The sequence below is a fragment of the Limanda limanda genome, chromosome 1, assembly GCF_963576545.1.
Source record: "Limanda limanda chromosome 1, fLimLim1.1, whole genome shotgun sequence".
In the NCBI taxonomy this organism is placed as follows: Eukaryota; Metazoa; Chordata; class Actinopteri; order Pleuronectiformes; family Pleuronectidae; genus Limanda; species Limanda limanda.
In genome coordinates this window covers 38,659,119-38,684,537 of record NC_083636.1, presented here as the reverse complement: position 1 = coordinate 38,684,537, position 25,419 = coordinate 38,659,119, and the positions used below count along the sequence as shown (strand labels likewise).

The window sequence follows — 25,419 nt, the reverse complement described above, 5'->3', positions numbered from 1 at the left end:
TGAAAATAGAAAGGTATGAGCCGCTCATATCTATTCTTGGATCAACTCTTCATCGTTTCTGTGGGGGTCTTACAAATAGTCTTAAATATGTTAAAATATTATGCACTAGATCTTAAATAAGTTTTGGAGCGTCTTAATTATGTTAATTCGCATTTAGTGCTACTTCTGTCTTGTTTTTTTACAGAATGCTTTAGCGGCATGTATAGTTTGTAATGTCTGTGTGTTAAAGTCTTTTCTCTATAATACAGATATCAGCACACTGTAATAAAACTGCAAACCAGAATTCATCTGAGAACACTCAGCTTGACTCTGGGAGAGACGTCTGTGCATGTAGTTTGTGAGATAATGTGGCGTTTCGAAGGTTATTCTCTATTCAGCTATTACTTTGTATCTGTCGTACATGACATATGTCCTAAATTTATTTAATTATGATCTTAAAAAGTCTTAAATTTGACTTGTTGAAACCTGCAGAAACCTTGAGGGTATAGCAGCTAAAGTAGGCCTATCTTGTCTTCTTGTCTGCAAGTGTTCATTTTTCACGAGAGTAACGCGAGTAACAAACTCATTTAAATTTCAGTAATTGTAACTGCGTTACTGGAAACTTGAAAAAAATACTTTGTTACATGCTCGTTACCACTAAAAGTAGTGTAATTACAGTAACATAACGTGTTACTCCCAACACTGCTCAAGACCTCCCCAAAGAGGACCTGAACAATCCCTCATCCCCTAATCAATAGTGATGTGTCGTTCGTGAACGATTCGTTCATTTTCAACAAATCCTTACAAGGACTTGGGAGTAACGAGTCCTCTCAAAGAGAGATTCGTTCATTTTCTTGGGACCGCGCATCGGGACTGTTGCATAGGCTCAGTCAAGGAAACAGAAATGATTTGTTCATTTCCTGACTGGGTTTTCAGGTACGAGTCTTTGGATCATTTTTCACGTAACCTGCATAGGCTCAGTACTGTTAGCTAGAGGAAACAGAAATGATTCGTTCATTTTGACTGGGTTTTCAGGTACGAGTCTTTGGATAATTTTTCACGTGACCTGCATAGGCTCAGTAGTGGTAGCTAGAGGAAACAGAAATGATATGTTCATTTACAAACTGGGTCTTTGTACGAGTCTTTGGATCCTTTTTCACGTGACCTGCATTGGTTTAGTAGAGGAAACAGTTACCTCCTTCCCTTTCGCGTGACCGCTGTTTTAGAAAGACGTGAATGATATTTGTTCACAAGTCATACTGACTGGTTTTGTTATTTTCACTTTACACTTACAGTTTAGTGCAGTGTAATTGTTTGCCGTGATAATTACATGCCAGTGTGATAATAAATGACCATTTCAAATCATCCAAACTGTCATGATACATTATTTTATTGCAGGAATTTCATGCAGGATATCCCCCCCCCCCCCTCGTTGAAATGAACGAATGACTCGAAAAAAGATTCGTTCATTTTACGAGATTCAAAGAACCGAGTTGGTAAAATGATCCGAACTTCCCATCACTACTAATCAAGCCACTGAAGAAGGGAATGACATTGAAACTACTAAAGACCAACCTGACACTGAGACAGAACCCCTGAGACGATCCACCAGAGACAGAAAGCCTATTGAACGACTGACTTAACCTGAATTAGGAAATCCATTAGTTACAATAGTCCAGTCTCTGTTTCAGAGTTTAAGTGACATATTAAAAGACTCACTTGCAGAAACTAACTCTTCAAAAAAAAAAAGATCCGAACTTCCCATCACTAGTTTCTTGGGTCTGATGAAGTTTGCTGTTTTCATGAGGACACTCATTGACATAATGCACTTCACTTCCCCATTGTCAGTGTTGGGAAGGATACTTTCAAAACGTATTCCGTTACAGAATACAGAATACATGCCCAAAAATGTAATCTGTAACGTATTCCATTACATTAACTAATCTAAGTAACGTATTCTGAATACTTGGAATACTTCCGGTTTGTAATGCAAGTGTATGATTGCGGCGTTGTTATAGTCAGTGGAGCAGCAGCAGTTTAAACTCTCTCTCCGCCGATGCGGCGGGCCAGCTGGATGTCCGGCTCCCATCCTCTCCCATCTCTGTGCCGGCCCCACCGGAGGCTGAAGGACCCCCCCCCCCTGCGCCAAGGCTGCCTCGCGCCGTGCAGCGATCGTTTCGGCGTCGAGTCTATTTTTTTTTGCGCTTGACGCGAGCGTATCGCTCCAGGAAACACACTGAAAAATGATTTTAAACGATATTGATGACATTTTATATGATATAAATGATAAAGTATGCATCCCATAGTTTGTATTCCCCTTCTGTTGTCCTGGAGTTTTAATTTTACCAATTTTACCGATCACATTATTAAATGCCCCCCTCTGCCCATCCACTACAGACACACAAGCAGTCATAAAGATAAAAAGAGAGGGGGGGGGGGCGGAGAATACGTAATTTACCCTCGACACCCGACATTGAACGGAGCAAACAGCGGAGAAGTTCTTGCAGATAGATGACATTAAATTGGGACGCTGTTGCAGTTAATGTTGGAGCAACAAGTGACTATATGCTTTTATACTACTGGGTCAACGGGTGATATTATTAGCGCTGCCCGGCGCTTCAGCGTCCGGTGTGAACCCGGCGTGCCTCGCTGGCCTCCTGCAGAGCCATGACAGCGGAGCTCTGGAAGCGCAGGTCGGTCTTCTCTCACCAGGCGCTGGAAGGGCAGCTTGCGGATCAGCAGCTCCGTAGATTTCTGGTAGCGACGGAAGTCTCTCAGAGCCTCGGTCCCGGCCCCGAGCCGGTAGCGGTGAGGCTTCTTCACGCCGCCGGGGGAAGGTGCGCTCTTACGGCAGCCCTGGTCTCCAGCTGCTTCCTGGGGGCTGTGCCGCCGGTGGATTTACGAGAGAGTGAATAAACTCGAGAAGTACCGTCATGTAATCCACTGATTTCAACAATGTAACTGTATTCTGAATACCATCTATTTAATTTGTAACTGTAACGGAATACAGTTACTCATAATTTGTATTCTAAATACGTAACGCCGTTACATGTATTCCGTTACTCCCCAACACTGCCCATTGTAGACAACTCAAATAAACACAGGTCAGTTATAAAAAATGTATTTATCACAAAAACAATACATGGATGTAGACCAGTGGTTCCCAAACTTTTAACAGTCCCGTACCCCTTCAGACATTCAATCTCCAGCTAGGTACAACCCCCCCGGCGCACATATACAGCCTATAACACTTGAAACTCTTTGAGCTACATCCCCATAGCCTGGGAATGCTTCATAATAAATGTCACTAAATAAAATAGCTTACACTAATGCTAAAACTAATAAGATTAAAGATAACAATTTCAGCTTTGCTGCATTTAATTTGACATCGTGTTCTTAACCTGTCCTCGGCCATCTGGTTTTTCTATGGTTTCTGGGAATAGCCTTCTGACCTTTTCCTTACGGCCAGACTCCTTTTCTGCCACGGAAAACATAAACAAACACTGTAAAGATCTGCTGATATAGAGCTGCTCTTACATTTAATTCTCTTTCTTAATGTGTTTGTTGATAGTGAATGATTTGAATTATGTGGAATCACGAATTAGCTTAAAAGTCAGTTCAGTTATAAAAACAAGACAATTCGTGGACGTCACGAAGTAGTAATAACAACAGGCTTTATTACAAAAACAATACATGGATGTAGAAAACGCAAATTAATAACATGTTATTTGATATGTGAGTTAAAACAATCAGTTTATCGATAAGAAATTCGTTTAAAGTCACAAGTCACAATTTTATTTAAAATGGACTATCAATAAATATATCACTGACAGTCCAATAAAATATAATATATTCATAGATACACAGTATCATGAATGATAATATATATAAATAATTTTATTTTTATTCAGTTATAGAATAATAGGATCACAGTGGAATAGTCAAGGGGGAGGAGTCTGTGAGAGGAAGCCTATAAAGAGGAGCCCTCAGTCTTCTCACTCACTCTTGCACTGAACGTTGTAGTGGAAGAACCACTGGCAGGGTATATGCAACAATCCTGAGATTAAATTCAATACTTTTCAAGACCTTTTTCAAGACCCCAGCGCCACTAGTAGCTGTAACCGGTTACATCTACATATAGTGGATCCCATCTGGATGCTGGATCATGATCTTGCTGGCTGCTGACCAGAGACTATGATTGCAGCAGGACTGCTTGACATATAGTATTGAAGTTATCCTTCCAAATGTTAACCCTCATCAATGCTGCTAAAAACTTTTATTCCAATGATGTTTTCCTACACTTGACATCTATTGCACTTCTGTCCGTCCTGGGAGAGGGATCCTCACGTGTCTCTCTGAGGTTTCTACGTATTTTGACCTGTTAAAAGAGTTTTAAGTAGTTTTTCTTTACTCTTGCTGAGGGTTAACGACAGAGGATGTCACAAAATGTTAAAGCCCTATGAGACAAACTGATTTGTGAATATGGACTATACAAATAAAATTTGATTGATTGATTGACATCAGTGACACAATTGAGTTTGAGATTGCAAAATTAAATGAAGTTTGCCAGAACTTCTATTTAGCACTGTATCAACACAACAGAATTCAGATAGGCCGGGAGGGAATAAATCTCGAATTTACACTTACCCATTGCAGCAATATAAATAATCTAGCCGTCCTCTATCTGGAAGATTCCACGACTGGCGCTATTGGCGCTGCGGTCTCGCGCTGGCCCCGCCCCCGCTTGAACGCCAGGTATTTTTTTGTTGCGTTGTCGTGAGGACTAGTTACCGATGACAATCATTGCTGACCGACTCGTATAGGGCTCTGTATGTTAGTTTGGCGTGAGCTCCAACCCCCACCAGCGTCTGGTCCTTGCTCCTCACTGACGACAACCACTATCTGCCTTGTTATATCCGGAAACAGTAGTGAATATACATTGAGGGCGTCTTTATTGAAGGCGAGAGGCGACATGGGGGGGGGGCGGCTTCCCTCTCCTTTTGCAAGTGTTCATTTTTCACAAAAGAGTACCGCGAGTAACAAACTCATTTAAATTTCAGTAATTGTAACTGCGTTACTGGAAACTTGAAAAAAATACTTTGTTACATGCTCGTTACCGCTAAAAGTAGTGTAATTACAGTAACGTGTTACCTTATAACGTGTTACTCCCAACACTGGTTGTAACCCATGACATGTACCTTTCCATTAACAGCCAAGCAAGATCTACACTTCCCTGGCATAGTGCATTATTCCGCCTGCTTCCCCACTGAACTTTTCAATAAGTATGAAAGCGTATGCCGGCTTATATTTTGAGCGTATTTCTTTTTAAAAGTATATGAATTATTTAAAACTCAGCGTAAATGAATGACATGAAATTATGAAAATAAAAAATGTCCATGACCTCTCCAAAACTTTTGGGATTTTATTTTTTTCAAGCACTTTTTAAGGCCTAGAAATAAACTATTACAATTCCATGACTTTTCCAGGTTTTTCATGACCGAAGGAACCCTGTGCAGTGGCTTCCCTGTCATTACATTAGGGGCACCCCCGCTCCCCCTAGAAGGTCAAGTAATTTTTTTTCTCAACATAAGTCATTAAAGGTTACCTTTCCTATAAAACAGGTCTATAGCTTGCCCCTTTATTAAACAAACTAAATGGCCTTGTGTTATTTATCTTATTTACACAACGTCATGTCATTTCTGTCTACATGGTCGCGCGTTTAAATTTCCCCTTCGCTCTCTGTATCGGGCGGAGTTCCATCCCGGTGCGCGCACACACAGGTGAGCAAACTCCCACCAGCGCCCTCCCCCCCCCAAAAAAAGCTGTAAACCTAGGGGAAACACTGCTGTGCATGTAAACAGACTGACAGATCTTACTCGATGGAGGCTGTGGAGCCGACGATGCTCCGGCTGCTGGCCCCTCCTCCTTGTCCCGGCCGAGCACGTACATCTTTACTTTATGTCTCGTGGTCCCCTCCTTGACATTTGTTTTTCTTAGCCAATTCAGGTAGCTGCAGACACGATCACAACCAAAGAAAGCATTAGCGGACATGTCCTCTCACATGCTCACCTGTACAGTCAGTCGCAATACTTACCGATTACATCCCTGGTCGTCCGCCTCGTACAGGGCTCTGTAGGTGCGCTTGCCGTGCTTTCCAACCCCCACCAGCGTCTGGTCCTTGCTCCGAACTGAGGACATCCACTGTATATGCCGCCGTATTTCCGGGAACAGCAGCGAGTACCCTTTTAAAAAGTCTTTGTTCCAGACCAGATGCGATGTGGGGGTGCCGGCTTTCCTCTCCTTCTCGTGGGACATTACTGCACCACAGCCGTGCCCCATATCGTTGCTGAGCAGCCACTTAAATGTCTGACCCTGGTATGGTCCAAACTGGAGCTCATGCTCACTGAGCAGCAGCTGAAAGCAAGATGGGTCTCCACCGGCCAGCAGAACATGAGCCCTCGCCTCCTCCATCACGATTTGACAACTCTTAACCTCTGGTACTACAGCTCTCCTTTGGTGGGCTTGGGCCACCACCATCGCCTCTGCTGAGGGCTCGAGGGTGAGAACGCATCTCAATGTCTGGCAGAGCAGGTTGGGATTCATTCTGTGAATAAAATTAGAAAAGAAGCGGAAGTATTGTTTTAACGAACCATCAGACAATCCTGGAAACCCGAAGTGTAAACCTGACATCTGAGTAGCATGTTTAACGGAGATGCTAAAGCTAGAGTCGACGTTTAACGTTCACATCCTCCCGTTGAAAAGTTCGCAAAACACGAGAAAAACTAACAACCATCGTTCTAGGTAAATAACCAACAACTATGAGTTACATCGCCAAACCATGAAAACGACAAGTATGAAGGACACGGACATTAACCAATAGTTACTCACGTGTCGCACTTGGCCACTTTTCAAAGTGAACTGCACGAAGGGAAGTGTTAGGGTTGGAATATTTAAGCTGATGTGTGGGTCTGACTGAAACTATTTGCAATAAAGAAGGGGGGGGGGGGGCAGCATGAGTAGTTTTAGCTAGATATTATGCCGTCATACAAATGATTTTAATAACCCTAGCTGCGTAGTGTTAATAATGAATAATAATAGTAAATAATAACAATAATGAAGGTGCTTCATAAGCTTTGAATTGCTACTCTTAGATGTGGATAGCTTCTTTGCACCTGCACATAATTTACAATTCACCACTACATTTTTGTCTTTAATTTCGACGAGCGAAAAGTAATGTCCATGCTTCCAGTAGAGAAAGCTCATTCTATCCGCACTGTCGGCCATGATATGGTTTAATGCTCATTGATTGATTCAATTGGTGTATCTGTAACTGGCTGCTAAACCTGATAAGTTATGCAGATTGTTTCATTTATTATTTGGGTTGGGTTTATTTTGTTCTTTATGTTCAAAGTATGTATAATGTTATTTAAGTTAGAAATTTGTTGTCTTTTTAAGCATAGCGACTCACCTTGCGTAAATGCCTGTAGCTCTCACGGAGCGGACAGATTTAATAGACACACCAAATCTCTCGCTTCCGGTCAGAGCCTGAGACATAAACACCTGCCGTACAGCTGCGTCTTCATGCTGTACGGCTAACAGCAGGAAACGACAGGACGCCAGCTGTACGGTTTCCCTATCTTACGGACGGTTTATCCTCGTTTAACACCCCTCGCCGAGCGGAATGAGGTACGAAGCTGGTTTTAGTCCCTTTGCTACAGGTAGCGCGGAACGGGAATCGCTGTCACGTTAACCTGTCAAACTTGTCTCACACGGTGATTTGTTTGATAGCTGATGTTTAGTTGTTTTAACGGTTGTATTTGTATTTTACTAAATGTTTATGTTTCCTTGTCTTCTAGTTTTACGGTGTTTTCTACCGCGCCTCGATGTGATGTTTAAAAAAAGAGCCGTGACGCATCAGTTTGAAACTCTCGTCAGGCTTTGCCAGCCAGGGGCTGTTACAGTATCATTGCGCCACCAAGCATGGTAGGGTTGTTATACTGCATCTCCTTTGCTCGCGTCCCCTGCTTTTTCTCATCTTCTTCTATGCTTCCAGTGTTTTCCCCTGTGTGCTTTTTGTTTTTTCTGTTTTTGACTTTTTGAGATTCTCTTTTGTTTGATGTTTTTTCCTGCTGGCCATTAAAAATTACTCTTTTTGTTTAAACTCTGCATCCTGGGTCCATAAGCTTCACCGAACCTGACACGGTGAATCTAAAACAGATTTAAAAAGCTGTCTTTTAGTTTCTGTGAAGCAGCTGAAGTGCTTTCAATGCACACCCATAGTACCCACATTAAAGCCATGGAGCCTCATTCATAAAAGTGTGATTCTGGACTATACCAACAAAAGACAGATAGAATACACATATTTATAAAACTCTGCACATGCACGTCAAATAAAAAATGTGCACACATGCACAAGCTTCATATTCCACCCACCTCACTCCCACAATGCACCATAAATGGTAAATGCAAAACCCCTAATGAATATTGATGTGCACACATGATGTTCCCCAGGAAACACAGCAGCAGTGTTAGCAACAAAAGAGCGTTTGAGACTGAACATGATGGCTGCAGCAGCTTTAGAAGGAGTCAGCTCCTCAACATAGGGCACAACCCACTGCCGGCACAGTTTAGGATAGACTGGGCAGATGGCGTCTTACTATCAAATACAACATAACACTACTGCCCTGAATCTTATGATAAAACAAATTCGTTAATCATATTTTTGGTGCAAAGGGAAATTAAATGTGTGTAGACTTCGGCATCACCTCATCACCAACTGTTTTGAAAAAGGTATAAACACATTCTCCCATCAAGTTTTTATAAATCTTAGCTTCTTTTTGGGGAGTGGTGTGAACATATTTCAAACTCCATTTTGAGAGTTTGATCGTTATTTAAATTGAATGAAGAGCAAAATTAGGTGTTTCTGTAAATATGTGTTTTCTACCTGCTGGTTGGGTCATATATGATCTAACGATTAAGTCAAGCTGTCTTCACCTTGAGACACGTTGGGCCAGGTCTTCCAGGACATCTTATCTTGTTGCAACAGTTGTGCAACAGCTGTAATGACCACGGCCCTTGGTCAGTAGACGTATCACAGCAAAGTTTATCTCTGCGTCCTCAGGACACTGGTGGTCCTTGATTTGAGAATGAGATAGAATGTTGGTGAGCACATTCTGTAGCTGATAGTAGTTTGTTTGTTCAGTCTCACAGAGAGATGTATTTGAACCATTGATTCTTGTCTCGTTTGACCTTTTCTTTTTCTTTTAATTATGGTTAAGCAGTCCATTGGAGACACTGGTGGGTTGTTGGGGGAAACTACTGGGAGGGACGCTGCCATGGGGTGGGAGGACGAAGAAGGGCGTGGGCTGGACTTACTTACTGACAAAAAAGTCACAGGAAATTGGATTGTAATACGGCTAATGGCTGCTCTTTACCACTGGTTTGCAATGTCGAGACTGGGTTGCTGGGTTGGACAAAATATCGCTGAGGCAATATATCGTTGAATCATGAGATACGATGATCGATATATGTTTGTAATATATTGAAGAGGATTTTTCTCCACAAATGAACCACTAATTTATGACTATTTGTACACTTCAAAATGTTTTTGCGGTATCTTCTCGATTGTTGTTTGTGCACAGACGTTGTTCTGGTGTTGTTCGGGCCCTCTCTACGGCCGTGTGGCACGATTTCTGTTATCTGTCAACAAAGATGGGAAGTACTTGTAATTCTCTTTATTTAATTATATAACCCCTAATAAAAATTTTATTTTAAAAATAACTCAAGAGGAACTAAAATAAGACTTTATGCTCTTTTGTGTACATTGTTTCATTTCAGTTTGTTTCTTACTCTGGGAAACTGACACCAAATTGCAGTGAATAAATACACAAATCCTGCACTTACCCTTTAGGTGCATTGTGTATTCTTTCATTAAAATGAATGGATTTACACAACTAACCAAAAGTTTCTACCTTAAACTAAAAGAAAGTGTCTCTGGAGCATCAGCTCCATCAGATTCCAACCCAGATCTTTCACACATTTGCCAAAACTATGTTTTTTCTACCTCCAGCAGCATGAATGAACACACATAAAATCCAAAATCATTCAACAACATGACTCATCTCGAGTTAAAAAGTTGAAAGCCCGGGAGGATGTTGGCCAAACTGGATGAGAGCACTGCAGAACTGATTTAGTGTTAATCTCACATAATCTCTAGATTCAGTTTTGTGTGAAACAAGGGTCTGGACTAAACCATTTTCTTCTATGCTCAGTTTGGAGGCTTCTAGAGGACGAAAACAACCTTTCAGCCACATTGAGGACATGGATTTAAAAGCACTCTGTCTCCCTTTGAAGAGCTGGTCAAAGCAGGTTTATTCGTTCACTCTCACCATAAAAAAATAAGGCGGAACAAGAAGTAGATTAGAATTCCTCAGAACGACAGAAAGTCGTCCAGCCCTTGTGACCGTCTGGAACTTCACTGGAAAACAGAGAAATGTCCAGCGGGCCACTGCTGAGAAGACGTGCGTCACTGCAGCAGAAAAACAAGGACTGAGAGCGAAAGCAGGAGACTAGGAGAGAGTAGGAGACTCTGCTGACTTCATTCACACTGGAGCGACGGAAACTGAGGCAGCGCTGGAACGGGGGACTCCCTTCCCAAAATACAACCAGATGGCTCGATCATTTTGCTGCGTTTGAAGTGTCCCTGTACAGTGTGTGTGTGTATGAGTGTGTGTAACTCTTGGTGCAGACTTCCAGACACGTGAATTATATTTTCTCAGACCCAAGCAGCCTCTTCGACTGTAAGCGTGGGAGCAGACTGCAGGGTGGAGGCCAGACAGACTGACTGGGATCCTCTGGAGTCCTGCTGAAAACAATTAACTGCAGCACAGAAGTCTTTAATTTAGTGGCATAATCAATAAATTATTACAATTACAGTGTTAATCCCCTACATCTGCTTTCCCGCCATCATCTCTGCTGTGTTATAATTTACACTCTGTGTGTTTTATGGGTTAATGACCTCTGCTGTCCTCAGTTCTTTGTGCATTCTGCGTCCTTCTTTCATTGAGTATCCAAGAAAGTATCTTGCACGGATACAGAATCACAAACCAGAAAAATGTATTTGCTTTAAGATATTGCGATTAACAATGTTAATGCTTTACAAACCAAGTAAATACAGTGGAATAATTGAAAAGTCTATTTTTAAAAGTGGGCATCCTCTTTTCACCATCTCTTCATTTTAGAGATATCTATATGTGGTGTATAGAAATACTCGAAAAAGACAGGCAGCATGCAGGAAGATTGATTATAGCTGTTATTCTCTTATCCAGCATGCATCCTGTAACTTAATATACTTGTAGCATTTTTCATTAAAGTTCTGAAAGCTTACAAAAACACAAAAGAGCAATGATTACATTTACATTCACTTCATAGTTTTAAGTGAAGATCTTCATTCAAAGGCTGTAAATAATCTTCCCTCAGCTTCAGTGAGCTCTCTCTCTCTTTCTTCCTCCTTCTTTCCACATGGTTTCAGTTCTGGCTCGACTTTATGACAGAGGCACAGCAGCTGCTGTGTCAGATACTTAACATCTGTGGAAATCACTGTTCCGCGTTCAAAGTGTTCCTCCTTTCATTCAGCAAAGCGCCCGGAAGAATCTAATCCTGTCGTTCACGGCACTGGCTGCTGGTTCGGTCAGGATTCACAAAATCAAACGCCTTGTGTGGAACAGAAAAAAAACTGTGGGTATGATACCCGCCCATGTGGACAGATAAAAGAGGACCGTCGAACCATTGAACAGCAACAAAGAGGCAGTTGATATACATTTCATTGACTTTTATGCTCCACATGTGATACTGTTAATCAAATCTTGAATATTATTCAAGTCAGTGACTCTAAATTGGGATTTAATCAGTGGAGGTTTTAGATATCTACTAATAGCCTACAGACAATTTTTATATTTTTATTAGAAGTATTTTGTGCCATAGTTTCTTTACAAATCATGTTCAAGAATATCCTTTTTTTTATTGTTAAAGGACCACAGGATTTCGAGGGATCTGTTGGCAGAATTTGAACGTGACATTAAAAACTAAGAATCATTGTGTTTTCGTTTCCATGAGGTGAGCCCTTTGTATCTACATCCGGAGGGAGGGAGGGAGGGGTCCTCTTCCATGGAGTCCAACATGTTGCACCATCATGTTTCTACAGTGGCTCAGAATGGACAAACCAAATACCTGCTCGAAAGAGCACCTTTCGCAATTTTGTTATCTGAAGGCCACACAAGGTTATTATAGGCTTTGAAGGCAGGGGTCAGGTGAGGGGTATTCAACAAATTGCAGTCTGCATCCTCACCACTAGATGCCACTAAATCCTGTGTGTACCTTAAAGCATCACAGCTTTCCTTGAGAGCTGATGACAAATTCTGACATTAACATTAAAAGAACAATATCTTTAAATCAAAATGCCTGAATGGACCCTGATAACGATTCTGCAAATACTCTGAGAACAGATATGAATGTGAAAAATGCCTCTGGAGTACGTAAACCATTAAAAAAATTGTGTGAGCAATAGCTGTGTCAATGTCAACTGGTGTTAAAGTTGATTTACATTTAGGGAAATGCTTTTTTGAAACTTCTGTGTGAATGAGTGTGTGTGTGTGTGTGTATGTTAAAAAGGAGCTGATATCAATTTCATGTCGGTGTGTAATACAGAGACTGTAAAAAGAGGGAAACAGCCAGACTGGCTCCATGCAAAGTACCTAAGATTTATGATTTTCAGGGGCGAGTTACATATGTGCTGAAACACACTCAAGCATTTAGTATCTCGCAGTTTGAGCTATAGCTGGAGACACTGAACATTTGGATAATGGGTTTTCAGTGAATACTTCCAGGATGAAAACCGCAAATGACTGTTTCCCCTTTTGACTCGAGTGTGGAATAAATAAACAAGGTGCAACATGTTTGTCAGTGAGCTGTAGAGGTTTTTGCAGGGGTCTTTTTGAACCGTGGACCGGGCTAGCCGTATCACCATGAGGGTGATATTACTTTTTCTGTCACAGTAGGAAAGTATTATAGTAAATAAAAATATGGCTCATTCCTTTAAGTCATGGGCAATACATGCCACCTTTACAGTAGGGTCACTGCATTTCCGCCCCTAAGTGAACAAATAATGACAACTAAGGACAGGTTGAACTTCTTTACTTCACATTTCCATGTAGCTGTGGTGGCTGCGCAAGTGATGATTGGATGATATCCAATATTTGATATGACGTTTGGCCCAATACATATTTTTATACTGTGGCAGCTAACTTCCCATTTTCCGACAGACTTTTGTGTCTTTAATTGCTTCATTTTATCTATTGTCTCCTGCATTAACTTGTTTAAATTTGTTATTGCACTGCATGTATTATTATTAAGTTTTTACTTCCTTTGAAAATACCTCCTGTGTTTTTGAAGAGTGCTATGTAAATAAAGTTCATGTATTTATTAATTTATTTATTAATAGACACGTTTCAGTGAATGTGAATCAGCTGTTTCCTCTGATTTCCAAACAAAGGCTTCCAGAGTTCCTGTGTGTTCAGCTCCTAAAATAAACGATCTACTCTCCTCTTCTTCTTTTCCTCTTTCCTCCTTCACTGCCAAGTTGTGATCTCCCTCTTGTTTATGGTCTAAGGCCGAGGATGTATTTCTCACGAGACGGAGGGAGCTGCTGTTTCCTGACACATGCGAGTAAATCAACAGGGTCTGATTTATTTGCCACATGCTGGAGAGGGACCACAATTACAGGGGCTTGTTTTCTCTTTGTCCTCTGGGCCTGAACAACACATGGTGATGGAGAACACACGGTTTGTGTTTGGCTCACTAATACTATGAGCATTTGGCTGGAAAGTTATTCCCTTATCTTTGGCGCAGCCTAGTGACGAATAAGAACATCTGATCTTAGTGAGGGGCATTCACTCTCATCAAGTTGCAGAGGAAATGTGAACTCAGGCAAATCTGCTACAAAACATTATTTCAAAGATACATGTTCATGATAAAAAATACCATCTGATTTGAGTGAATGCCCCCATTGATGTAATAAAAGCAGCAGCACATGTCTCAGTCACACTTGTTTAAAATGATCATTGAATTCTCCTGGGAAAATATGGTAAAATTCTTATTTTGTTTATACCCAATATTTAATATCCTCAGGGGCTGTCTATGATTTCAAAACAATTAAAGTGAATACTGTACAGTTAATTCCAAACTCTTAAGATCCCAAAACTCACATGAAACTCTTAATTAATGTTCAATGTTTATGACTAAAAATAAACAAGAATCAAATTTAAAGGCACGATACGGAATAAGAGGTCTCTCCATCAAAACAATAAATAAGTTGCAGTTTGGTGATGTTGAGATGTAGCAAGGCATCATGGGAATTGATGGTTTCATCACTATTACCCAGCTAGGATCCTTCTGTGTTTATGCTTCAGGAGTTAAACTTTCCTCAGGTGTCTCCTCTTCTCCGAATCAAACAGACCCCCAGATTTAATCCAGCTCAACAAAATATATAACATCAACAAAATATATAACATAGACATAGACACTGTAACAAAAGTGACATATTTGAACTTGCTGAAGTATCAGGACGCGTTGGCGTGGTTTATCAGAATTGACTGACAGGTGGCCTGTTAACATAAACATAGAGCCCAAAAGTTACCATCATGGAGCCAACATGGACTCCATGCAATGATGTCACCTGACAAAGGAGACAGCTCAAAGAAAAGAGAATATTGTTATTGTGTGAATCAACATGTCAACTTAAAGGGCGAGAATTCCCCCTAGTGGCAAAACAAATGTTGTAGTACAGGATAAAATGGAATTTACTAAAAATTTCACACTGAACAAAAAAACTTTGTCTGTGTTCTAGAATCCTGAAGCAATTCACTGAGGATGTAGTCTTTTTACAATGTTTATATCAGAACATTAGCAGGTAGCCTCTCCCCTGCATAACATTTGTGAAACTTAGCATCAGCCAGCATGGTCAAGCAGAAGTTTTTTAAGAATTGTAAATGGACTACTCATAGTGCTTTTCTAGTTTAATGAAATTAAATAAAATTAGATAACTTATTTTACTATATTAACATATAACCTATATAATATGAATGTCTAATCATGGACCTGTCGTAAAATCAACAGTTTAATGCTTGAGGAAATGTAGCGTCCAAAAAAGCTTTAATATTGTATCTGGTGCACAATATTGCACAGTTCTCACTAATGACTCTACTGCAAAGGGAAGAAATGTTCTATGAGGATAAAGTATCAATCATGTGCTGTTCTTGGTTTGTTTTTACAGGAATAAGTTGGCATCAGGCAGACGCTACCACAAAAACATGCATGTACTCGGGTATTTCTTAAAGCCAGATTCCTGCAAAAACATGACAACCATAAACATCTAAGTAACAGAACAATGTATTCAATAAATCAACTCTTCGGTACAGTTTATTCAGATACATATTTATAACACATAAATCATAGCGCTCCGAACATCAGAGCAGATTAAACCTGAATTTATTCACTTCAATAAAACATTTCAACCCAGACAACTGCCAACAAACCGGCGACTCCATTGTTCATCCTGAAGTTCAACATCCCAGTTTAGAAGCTAGAGAAATGCGTCTTCTTAGATAACAGAACATACCCTGCATGCCTGCCCGCCCTCCTCTCTGCTTTCTCAAGTCCCTTCTGTAGACTTCAAGTAAACTGTGCATGTTTTGCTGTGTTTATTTTAGGCCTGAAGTAGGAGCCCCACCTGTATGGGGTCAAACATTTCAAAATGTTCTTAAAAGGAACTGTCCACATGAAGGAGAAGGAGAAGAGGTGCGTGCTCCAAGCTGCACCACACGATTAAAGAACAAAAACTAGTCCAGTTATCGCGAAATGACGACTGATTTGCTGTTAGGGATTTATATTCTGATCAAACAAACTTCCACATCTTGGCATGTTTATGGGGTGCAGCAAGACGATCGGCTTGTTCAGGCCAGCATCGTGCAGCCCGGGCACGTTCAGGGAGCGAGCCAAGCGAGGGGAGTGAACCGAGAGATTTGGATGCAGATCCGAAGGCATGAAATAATGTTCGTAAAGATCTGCTGGAAAACCCGCAGGTGCAGAACGACGGCAGCACTGACAGGTGACCTCTAGTTCTTTAAAGCTGCTCGAGGTCACTGCTGCGGCTGGCAGCTCCACGTAGAACCTAGGGGTTTGAAAACTGTGAAATTACATAAAGAAATCCTGAAGGCTGATGTCAGCAAACTGCACGTGGACTGTGTTTGATACTGGAAAGCAAGATGGGGCAAGAGAGGAAAGACAATGATGAGAGTCCAGCTTTCTGTAGAAACATCACTCGCTCCCTGCTGTTTGCTTTGGAAAGACTATTATAACAGTGTCTTTGCACATTTCATCTGACTTACCGCATGATAGTCAATTTATATTTATACCAAAAATTATGAAAGTGCACAATATGATTTGATGGGACAATATTTTCCAATTATTCGGCTGGGTCTAAAGTTTAAGATGCTGATCATGAGCTCTCATCCCACATTTACTGTCATATCAAGGGATAATACCCTCAAACAATCACAGCGTATCTCTATGGATTTACAATGGATTTCCTCACTTCCTGTGTGTGAAGAGATATCTGTATCTGCCAACAACAACCTGACATGTACAGAGTAAGACAATAGCTTCAGTTTGCTTCATCGCTTTGTGACTGAGGTTAATGGGAAAGAGTTGTTTTTCACATTATTCGGAAAGTTCACTGTAAAGAAGGAATGTGAAATTGTTGTTTTAGATCACCAGGCTAGGAGGGACGTGGCCTCACAGATTGGTTGACTATGTATTGGGTCTGAAGAGAAACAGAGACAGAGGTCACACCTGAACTCAAAGAATAACTTGAACCCAAGAACAAAATGTATCTCCTAATGTGCTGCCCAGTATGCTTCACATATCTTCCAGTGTTCTGCGATCAAACTATTCATTGTGTGTGGGTTTGTCCTGATTCAATCCAGGGTTAGACATAAGTTATGAAACTCTGAAACAGGGCATGTCAACACAGAGAAGAGACGATGAATCAGTCTTAAGCACTCTGAGCAACTCGTAATGTAAACGACTTCCTGCACCTCCTTCTACAAATACCAGGACCTGACTAAGCTCTCTCTGCAATATAAGCAGACTTAATGGAGCATCAGACACAAAGCTATAAATAGGCATCCAGGATACCGCCTGCTTAAAACTACAGTGTCTGTATCAAACACTTGCTGTCTCCGTGCTCGGGGCTTCACTTACAGGAATGTGAGATGAAGCCAAGCAGCATCTGGAGAACTTCGGCCTGAGTGCTGCTTTGACAACATCACAGGGCGGAATTGCTCTACATATTCAATTTTTTTTACTTTAAGTTTTTACTTATTCTGGGAATGCTGACACACATGTCTGCATTTTCATATTTTAAGTGCTACCCAGTATTTACAGTACGCAATGGAGTGTAGTGAGTTGCTTCCAATTTTCCCGGCATAATCCAGGCTTGATGGGCCCTTCCACTGACATCATCCTGAATCATGTATATCTAATCCATCGAGGTCTACAGCACAAGTAGCTATTCTCCAGTCTGGGGACTTCCATGTGCAGCTAGTGGAAGGACCACCACTGGAGATAAGGACATGACAATAGGGCCTAAATGCGAAGGTTTATAATAATAAATAACTGTGGGGTAAGTGATTTGAATCCAATACACTTTTTATCACATTCTGCTAATATCTCCTCATGGTCTGCTGACTGGACGTTCTGTGTAAGCTTTTAAAGAAATCAGGTTTAACTACACAGGCCTGGCTTTGAAAGCTGGACGACCCAAATACCACAACACTCTTCCTGTTGGCTTTTTGTGATCACATCCCAAACCAGATAATGTGATTGTTCCTCCGCCTTCTATTATCAAAGGATGAGAGTATGAGACACTGGAGATGCAATGACTTGAGATCAGTGGTGCATCTTGGCAATGCGAGTGCACGAGTGTGGGAGGTGGAGCTTCTGAAGGAGCACTGAAGAAAGGGGTGTATTTGTTTTGGTTTTGAGTTCAACAATTCGTCACCTTCCCCATCTTTAATCCTCTGTCTCCGTTAGTCTCTTCTGATTCCTCTCCCTGAGCTCTGTCACTTGTTATCTAGTTAAATTCATGCCCATCTACGGTCATCTCTAAAATTAGATGCTTCTTTTTGTCTTGTTCTATTCTTTCTGTTTCCATTTATACAAATGTCAAACATTAATAAATGCTATTTAAGACTTTAATAGCTGAAATATTTAAATAATATTACATGTTGGCAGCTCTATTGAAAACAATACCCTTTTTTTCCTTTACCCAGGCAGTAAAGGAAACAAAGGAGCAGTGGTAAGAGATCAATAAAGAGAAGCTGCTGATGAGGAGTAATTTCCTGTTGTAAGGTCACTATAAATGTCCATATTTAACTAGTTTGTCTACACACTATAAAGCGCTGACTTCCAATAAACAGATCAGGAAATGGTGTGACTGTGATCATAGTGTTTATATAGTTTATTGTGACCTGTGTTTTTTGTATGACACACCACTTCCGTTCAGTCTGTGCTCTTTCTGTTAATGCAGCCAATCAGAACCCAGAACCCAGTCCTACAAATGTCGGCACGGTCCAACACTATTTCTGCCTCTCTCGATAGTCACTATGTAGGAATACATAGTCGTATGTGGCACAAACCTTCTTCTACTTCTCCATGTGTACAGATGTGTAGAGGAGTACCTTGTGCTCCTGTGTGTCAGTGTCACAGAACACATTATCACATGCTAGTATTTTTGTCAGGATGTTCTTGGATGTCCAACATGCCACATCAGTTATCCTCAAATATATGTTACTGCAGTTGCTCCCAAACTTTTAAGAACCTTTAATATCTTTATATATTAAAAGATTATATGATTATATGATCTTTTTGTTAAGCCTCTAACTGTAGGCCGAAGTAGCCTTCACTGGATTTCATTCTTTAGGTTTGTGAAGCTTGCTGCAGAACTATGATAAGCAGCAATTGCCAGATGTCTTGACATTAGCTGCAGTGGAACTGCATATTTAAATGGGCAAATACAGCACATGAACTGAATTTCCATCACAAAAGCTGAGATACTTTCCTCTGTCTCGACTGCAGTCTGTAAAATTTTGATTCAAGTTTTGAGAAGAGATCCAGTGACAACACTGGGATTGACACTAAACTATTGGTGAGAATGTTGCAGCAGCTCTGTGAAATTCCAAGCTCAAAATAATTTTGAATCTAGCTCTTCCTCACAGTGGCTCTCACTGATAGCAGAGGTAGCTGATCAGGAGCTTCGGTATGTCCAGCTGATCCACGACCTTCAGAACTTTGGTGCCGAGCGTCTTCCTCACCGCCAACCTGCAGAGCTCCTGCAGACTCATGGGATTGGCTGCAGACAGAAAACAAAGCATCAGATGTTGAGTTAGGCTATATCGACAATGCCTGCTATGCACACTACTCTGGAGTCTTGTTCTAGCAAAAACAGACAAGTTTGGAAATGCTGATCGTCGAGTTTTGCTTTTAAAACTCCATGGGCAGCATTTTAGTCTGGACGTGCAGAAATGGAGATGTTTGGAAACGTTGCCGTAGACATGATTGCTTGCTAACTGGGTCTTTTCGATTATGATGTAGCCTTTGCTGATTCCTCATGAAACCCTTTCATAGAAAAGAAGCGGCATCAGCCTCAGCTGCCAGTGTAGAGCACTGAAGTCTGGATGATCAACTACAAGTGTTAATGACCCTGTTGTCTTTGCTAACAGCTGTTGTGCAGTTAAATTTTGTATTTTACAATGACACAACTTCTCTTTTGTAGTATAGCACTTTCTGCGACTAACAACCAAATGCTTCCCGTTTACACTGGCACATGCATGCCTGGTGTACACGAGTGGTCACATAATATTCAATTTCAGGTATGGAAGGGGAATATAACGGATACGGAGCCAAAATACTTGTGTGGAAAGAGATCGTTGTGGTTTGAAAACACAACTTTCAAACAAAAACGCAGTAGTATGGATGTAGCTGAAGAGAAGACAGGAGAAGAGAAGAGAAGAGCAAAGAAAAGAAGAGCCACGGGAATCACATCTTACATCAGCAGATGGTCAAAATATTATTACAGTACTAATGGATTATATTGTGGCAGAATATTATTCATCACAAAGAATGTTGTGTATCATTACACAGTAAAAAAAAGGATATATGCTGTAGAAGTATGGAATTAACGTATTCTTTTACAAATAAATGTGAGATTTTTGAAGCATTTTCAACCTTTCCAGCCTTGTTTGCTTCTATTTAAAGTCTGTGCTCCACTTTGGTTTGGTTACTAGGAAGTGTGTAATTCATCACCCTCTCATATGCATCAGTCACAGTGTCCAACCTATATGTCACCAACGGTATGTATGAGCATCATGGTAAACAACAGGTGTCTCTAGCTGAAGTTTCCTGGAAGTGAAAAATGATACTTGCTTGCCACCTGCTGGTGACACCCTGCACTGCTGTACTGGTTTAAAGACAGTTAACACAGCCTGGCTGATCAAAACAAGGTACTGTGTGTTTTACATGCATTAGTGATTATTGTGAATGACCTACTCTCATAAAACTTTAAGTAGGCTGCAGAGGGAGAGCCTGGTGTGGTGTAGTACACTGGTTTCCTGTCGTTCTGGTCTCTGGCGTAGATGTTGGCCCCGAACTCCACCAGAGTCTGTATCATCTCCACCCGCCTGTTTTTAGCAGCTTCGTGCAGTGGAGTTATGTGCAGCCTGGTAACATTCACTTTAGCACCTTAACAGAAAGGAGCATTAATATCAGGTGGAGGAGGATGAGGCTGGTATTTTATTTACATTTTTCAGATTGTGTCCGAATCTCATGTCAAGTTTTAAACCATCAATATATGAGTCTCGCCCGTTGGTTCCTGCAGAATACTCACAAATATGGCTTAATTGTTAACAAACGAGAAGGAAATTGCTAAATTTAGCAGAATATCTATATGACACTAATGTATATGTCACTTTAACAATAATATAAAATGTACTTTGTCTCTGCTTCAGTAGATCTGGACTCTGTTTATTAATTCACATCAAAAAGTTTCTACAAGTAATCAGTTAAACTGTTCAAAACTGACTTAAATGCAGACATTTTCTTATGAGTCATCACCCGATGCCAAATCATCTCAAAATGTCGGCACGATGAAATGCTCCATCACTTCAAAGTACTCAGTATAGCCACATGTTAACATGGTGCCTGGTCCCACAGAGTCAGATGAGGTAGCATGGTATTTTATTACAGGTCAGGTAACTTGTCCTTAAGTTACAAGCGCAATCAAAACACCCATCTACCATCATACTGGATTTAAAAGTGTGAGCTAAAACGTCTGAGTGAAGTAAACATATAAGGAAGAGACAAATTTAACTTCATGCAGTGGCTGGTCCTGCTCAGCACTTCAATTCACTTTCTTTTCACTGGAGGGAACCTCTAGAAGAACCAGATTCATCTGCCCCGACCGGTCAGGCTGAGTGAAGACAAAAAGGGGGAGAGACTCACCTGCATTAAGCAGCAGTTTAACACAGTCTGTGTGTTTGTTAACACAAGCCACATGCAGCGGGGTCCCGAGGTAAAGGTCGTACGACTCCAGACAAGCACCCGCAGAAATCAGGAGCTTCACACAGTCTGAGTTACCTGAGATACGGACAACAGTGTGTAAGCCATGGTTGTCTCATCAACATTAACTTGATTCCACAGAAACTAAAAAGGCATGTGAAGCGAGCTGAGGCCCACTCACCTGCCACGCAGGCCTCGTTGAGAGGGGAGGCCGTGTGCGAGGTGAGAGTGGGGTTGGCCATGGCACCACGCTCCAGCAACAGACTGACGCAGTCCAAACTTCCAGCTGAACTGGCGTCACACAGAGGGGTGCCGCCGTCTGAATTCCTCGCATCCACCTGATCACAGGGGCATACGATTTACATATAGAAGAATAGAAGTACTGCAACCTACTTCCAGAAATTCACATTTCATCTTCTCAGATCACTATATTGTCAAATAACCCTGTAAAAATAATTTCTACATCTTTCCCCTGTTGCTTTATTTGTTTGAGATAAACTCTACAGATGAACTAGACACACAGACAATTTTGTTCCCAACAAAAACCCCTGATCTGGAATCTGTCCGTCACTCTGCTTGTACCTGCGCTCCAGCGTCCAGCAGCAGCCGTACACACTGGGTGTGTCCCCACAGACAGGCCTCGTGCAGCGGCGTGACAGAGTCCACTGCCACAATGTTGACCGAGGCTCCGCTCTGGATGAGGCGCTGCAGCTCGGACACCTGACCCTCAGAGGCCGCCTTGTGCACCTCGGTCCTCTCCGACCAGCAGCCTGCAGCACAGCACATATATAGTACATATTTAAGTACAGTACATATATTCATATACGATACAATGCTAGGAAAACACAAATACATATATCTATATATGATACAATGCTAGTACAACACAAGTACATATTCATATACAATGCTAGGATAAAACAAATATGTATATTCATATATGATTACTATGGTAGGAACACAAATACGTATATTTATATATGAGAACTATGCTGGGACAACACAAATACATATATAGCTGATCTACTGGAGGAGCTGAGAAACCGTTAAGTAGCTGCTACTGCTGATCACTCCGTTGGACCTGAAGATGTGGCCTGTGATTTCTGCACTAAAAAAAACTGTAAAGCTTGTTGTTCGGCCTCTCATTGTGAAAAACACCTCCAAACTATTTTTCAATCACCTCGATTTAAGAAGCAAAATATGGTGGAGCCATTCGAGAAGCTCCAGGAGAACATCTGCTCTCGTCACAATGAGGTGAAGCATATTTTCTGCCACACTCATCAGCAGTGTATCTGTTATCGCTGCGCTGTGGATGAACATAAAGCTGCAGCTGAAAAGACAAAAAGGCGGAGAGGGCTCTGGCTCTGGAAAAAAAAAATCCAGCAGAGACTCCAGGCCCTAGAGAAAGATGTGAAGATCCTTTCAAAGGATGAGGAGGTCGTCTATGCTGATAACATAGTGAAGTGAGGTAAGGAGATCTTCACTAAGGCGGTCGAAACGGTGGAGAAAAGAAGCTCTGAAGTGAAGCAGCAGATCAGATCCCAGCAGGAAACTGAAGTGAGTCGAGTCAGAGAGTTTCAGGAGATAATGGAGCAGGAGATCACTGAGCTGAAGAGGAAAGACAATGACCTGAAGTGTTTGAGTGTTTAAATCTTTAACTTCTTTTGTCTCCATGTTTGTTGCTCAAAGTTCGTCCTGGTGATGTTTCTGCTCCGCACAGAGATCAGCTGTTAAATAAACACTGAGCTTCCTTTATCGCACATATTTAGTTCTCACTTTGTAAAGACAAATCTATAATTACACTGACATGAATGTGTTTGAAAGAACTAATGTTGCTGTTGTTTTCTAATTCACAATAAACAATTTCTAAAGTAGAAATAAGGTTCTGTGATGTTTTAGAACCTGTATTGATCCTGATCCTGATTCATCAATAAGCTGATTATTTGTTCTTTTCTTTTCCACATGTGATGGAGGTAAAAGAAACTGATTGTGTGTCCATGAATTCACTGAACAAGCGTCATTGAACATTATTAATTTACTGATGAAATTATCAATAAACTCAGAGCGTCCAACATGTCCAACAGATCAACTACTTTGGTCAGTGTTATGGGATGTTTGGTCTTATTTTAGATCTGAAACCTGGACAGTTTACAAAGCTTTTGTGTCTTATATGTGTATACACATTTAAATCTCTTATGTATAAACCAATAAAAATAAAATGTGTGAAGAAGCTGAAAGTTTAAATAAAGAATAAATCGAGTCTTTTCTTTTGTCTTCATTCCAGGATCTCATTCAAAGCTGATGGAGACAAAGTGGAACTAATATCATGGAGAATAACTGAAACACCATAAACAACAGTGTTCATGATCAGTCTCTGTCTTTTCAGGGTAGATCACAAAAACACTCAGGTTCGAAGTCAAAATTCCTACGCGTGCTCCTTGAAAAAGACTAAATTTTACCAGCCACATTTATCAGTCTGTTATTTCAGTTTTCTCCTTTCCACTCAACAGTGATGACAGATGAAATACTTCTTATTCACCATTTGCAGAGTTTGATCTCACACAACAAGCATGAAACCTCCTCAGTAGATACAGTGTGTTTGGATTCATTCAAAATGAAGTCAGTTTTCTCTGTGTAGTGAATGAGTCTGATGACAGCTCAGAGACACTGAGGACAGCAAACCCACATGGTCTCAATGTGTTGTTGTGCTGTCTGTCTGCCTGTTTCCTCAGCCAGCGGCAAAAGGGTGTAACATTTAGAACCAGCAAGTCAGATGAGATGAGCCTCTCACTGCCTCATTATCAGATCTGTATGAGCCAACAGTGTAAGATAAGCTGTCATAGTGGTTCGGTCAGCCAACAAACCAACGCCACGGAAGCAACTACCCATAATCCTAAATCGCATTTTTGTGGCATTTGGGCCAATGTAACAGAATATTATTTAGGAGTTGCTGGATAAGGGAAGGAGTCTTCGTATAATTGTATATTTACTGACGCACGTGTAGGTGTTTATGATTTTCTATATGTTATTAATATTAATATAAAGCGTCACCGGTGATGAGGACACAGCGCGGACTGCAGAGGACGTGTTCGCTTACCCGCTGGTCAAACCGGGTCACAGAAACAAGAAGTCTCAGCATCCATGTTGTTTTGATTCACATACTCACCGATGTCTCCGAAGAAATCGGGCTGAGTGTTTTCGATCTCCATCCTCCTGCTTCTCCTGTCAACTCAGCAACAGCGAGATGTTTGTAAACAGCCCGAGTGGCGCTTATATGCGCCGGGCGTCAGTCACGTGACACATCTGGCAGCCGAAGTGCACCCTGGGATTTGTAGGTTTCTAATACCAAACAGGCAACCCCACCCTCTGTGGAGAACGCAACCGGTTTTTATTCTTCATCTGGATACATAATGCTGTTACAGGGTTTTATATCATAATAGTTATACTTGATAATTTAATCAGGGTCATGGTGGCTGTCCACTTCCACACACGAGCCCAGGTCTACAACAATGCCATGCACGGCTGCACAGGTGAGCCCATCTGCTCACCAGATTTCAATTGAAGTTTAATCTGAAGATTTTGAAATGGGGCAATGCAGCTGACTTCTCCGTAGCTCGTTTTAATAAATTGATCATATTTAAATTAGTGCAACATACAAGAAACAAAGAATTTCCAACACTGATCATTACAAATTCAACCTGAACCAAAGTGATGGTTCTTGTACTGAAGTGACAGTTGTGTGCTATTGCTCGTCAGGGCCAGTAGAGGGCT

At 41.1% G+C, this 25,419-nt stretch overlaps 1 protein-coding gene across 1 annotated transcript; it reads right to left on the bottom strand.

Moving 5' to 3' along the window:
* Window positions 1-19,316: 19,316 nt before the first annotated feature.
* Window positions 19,317-24,873, bottom strand: LOC133011871 (ankyrin repeat and SOCS box protein 13-like). The gene is made up of 6 exons (XM_061079793.1): window positions 24,815-24,873; window positions 22,231-22,418; window positions 21,830-21,986; window positions 21,592-21,726; window positions 20,641-20,832; window positions 19,317-19,444 (listed from the first exon to the last, which is right to left on the bottom strand). Exons 1-6 carry the CDS (start codon window positions 24,855-24,857, stop codon window positions 19,317-19,319), a joined length of 843 nt encoding a protein of 280 aa, XP_060935776.1. The 5' UTR covers window positions 24,858-24,873.
* Window positions 24,874-25,419: the final 546 nt, after the last annotated feature.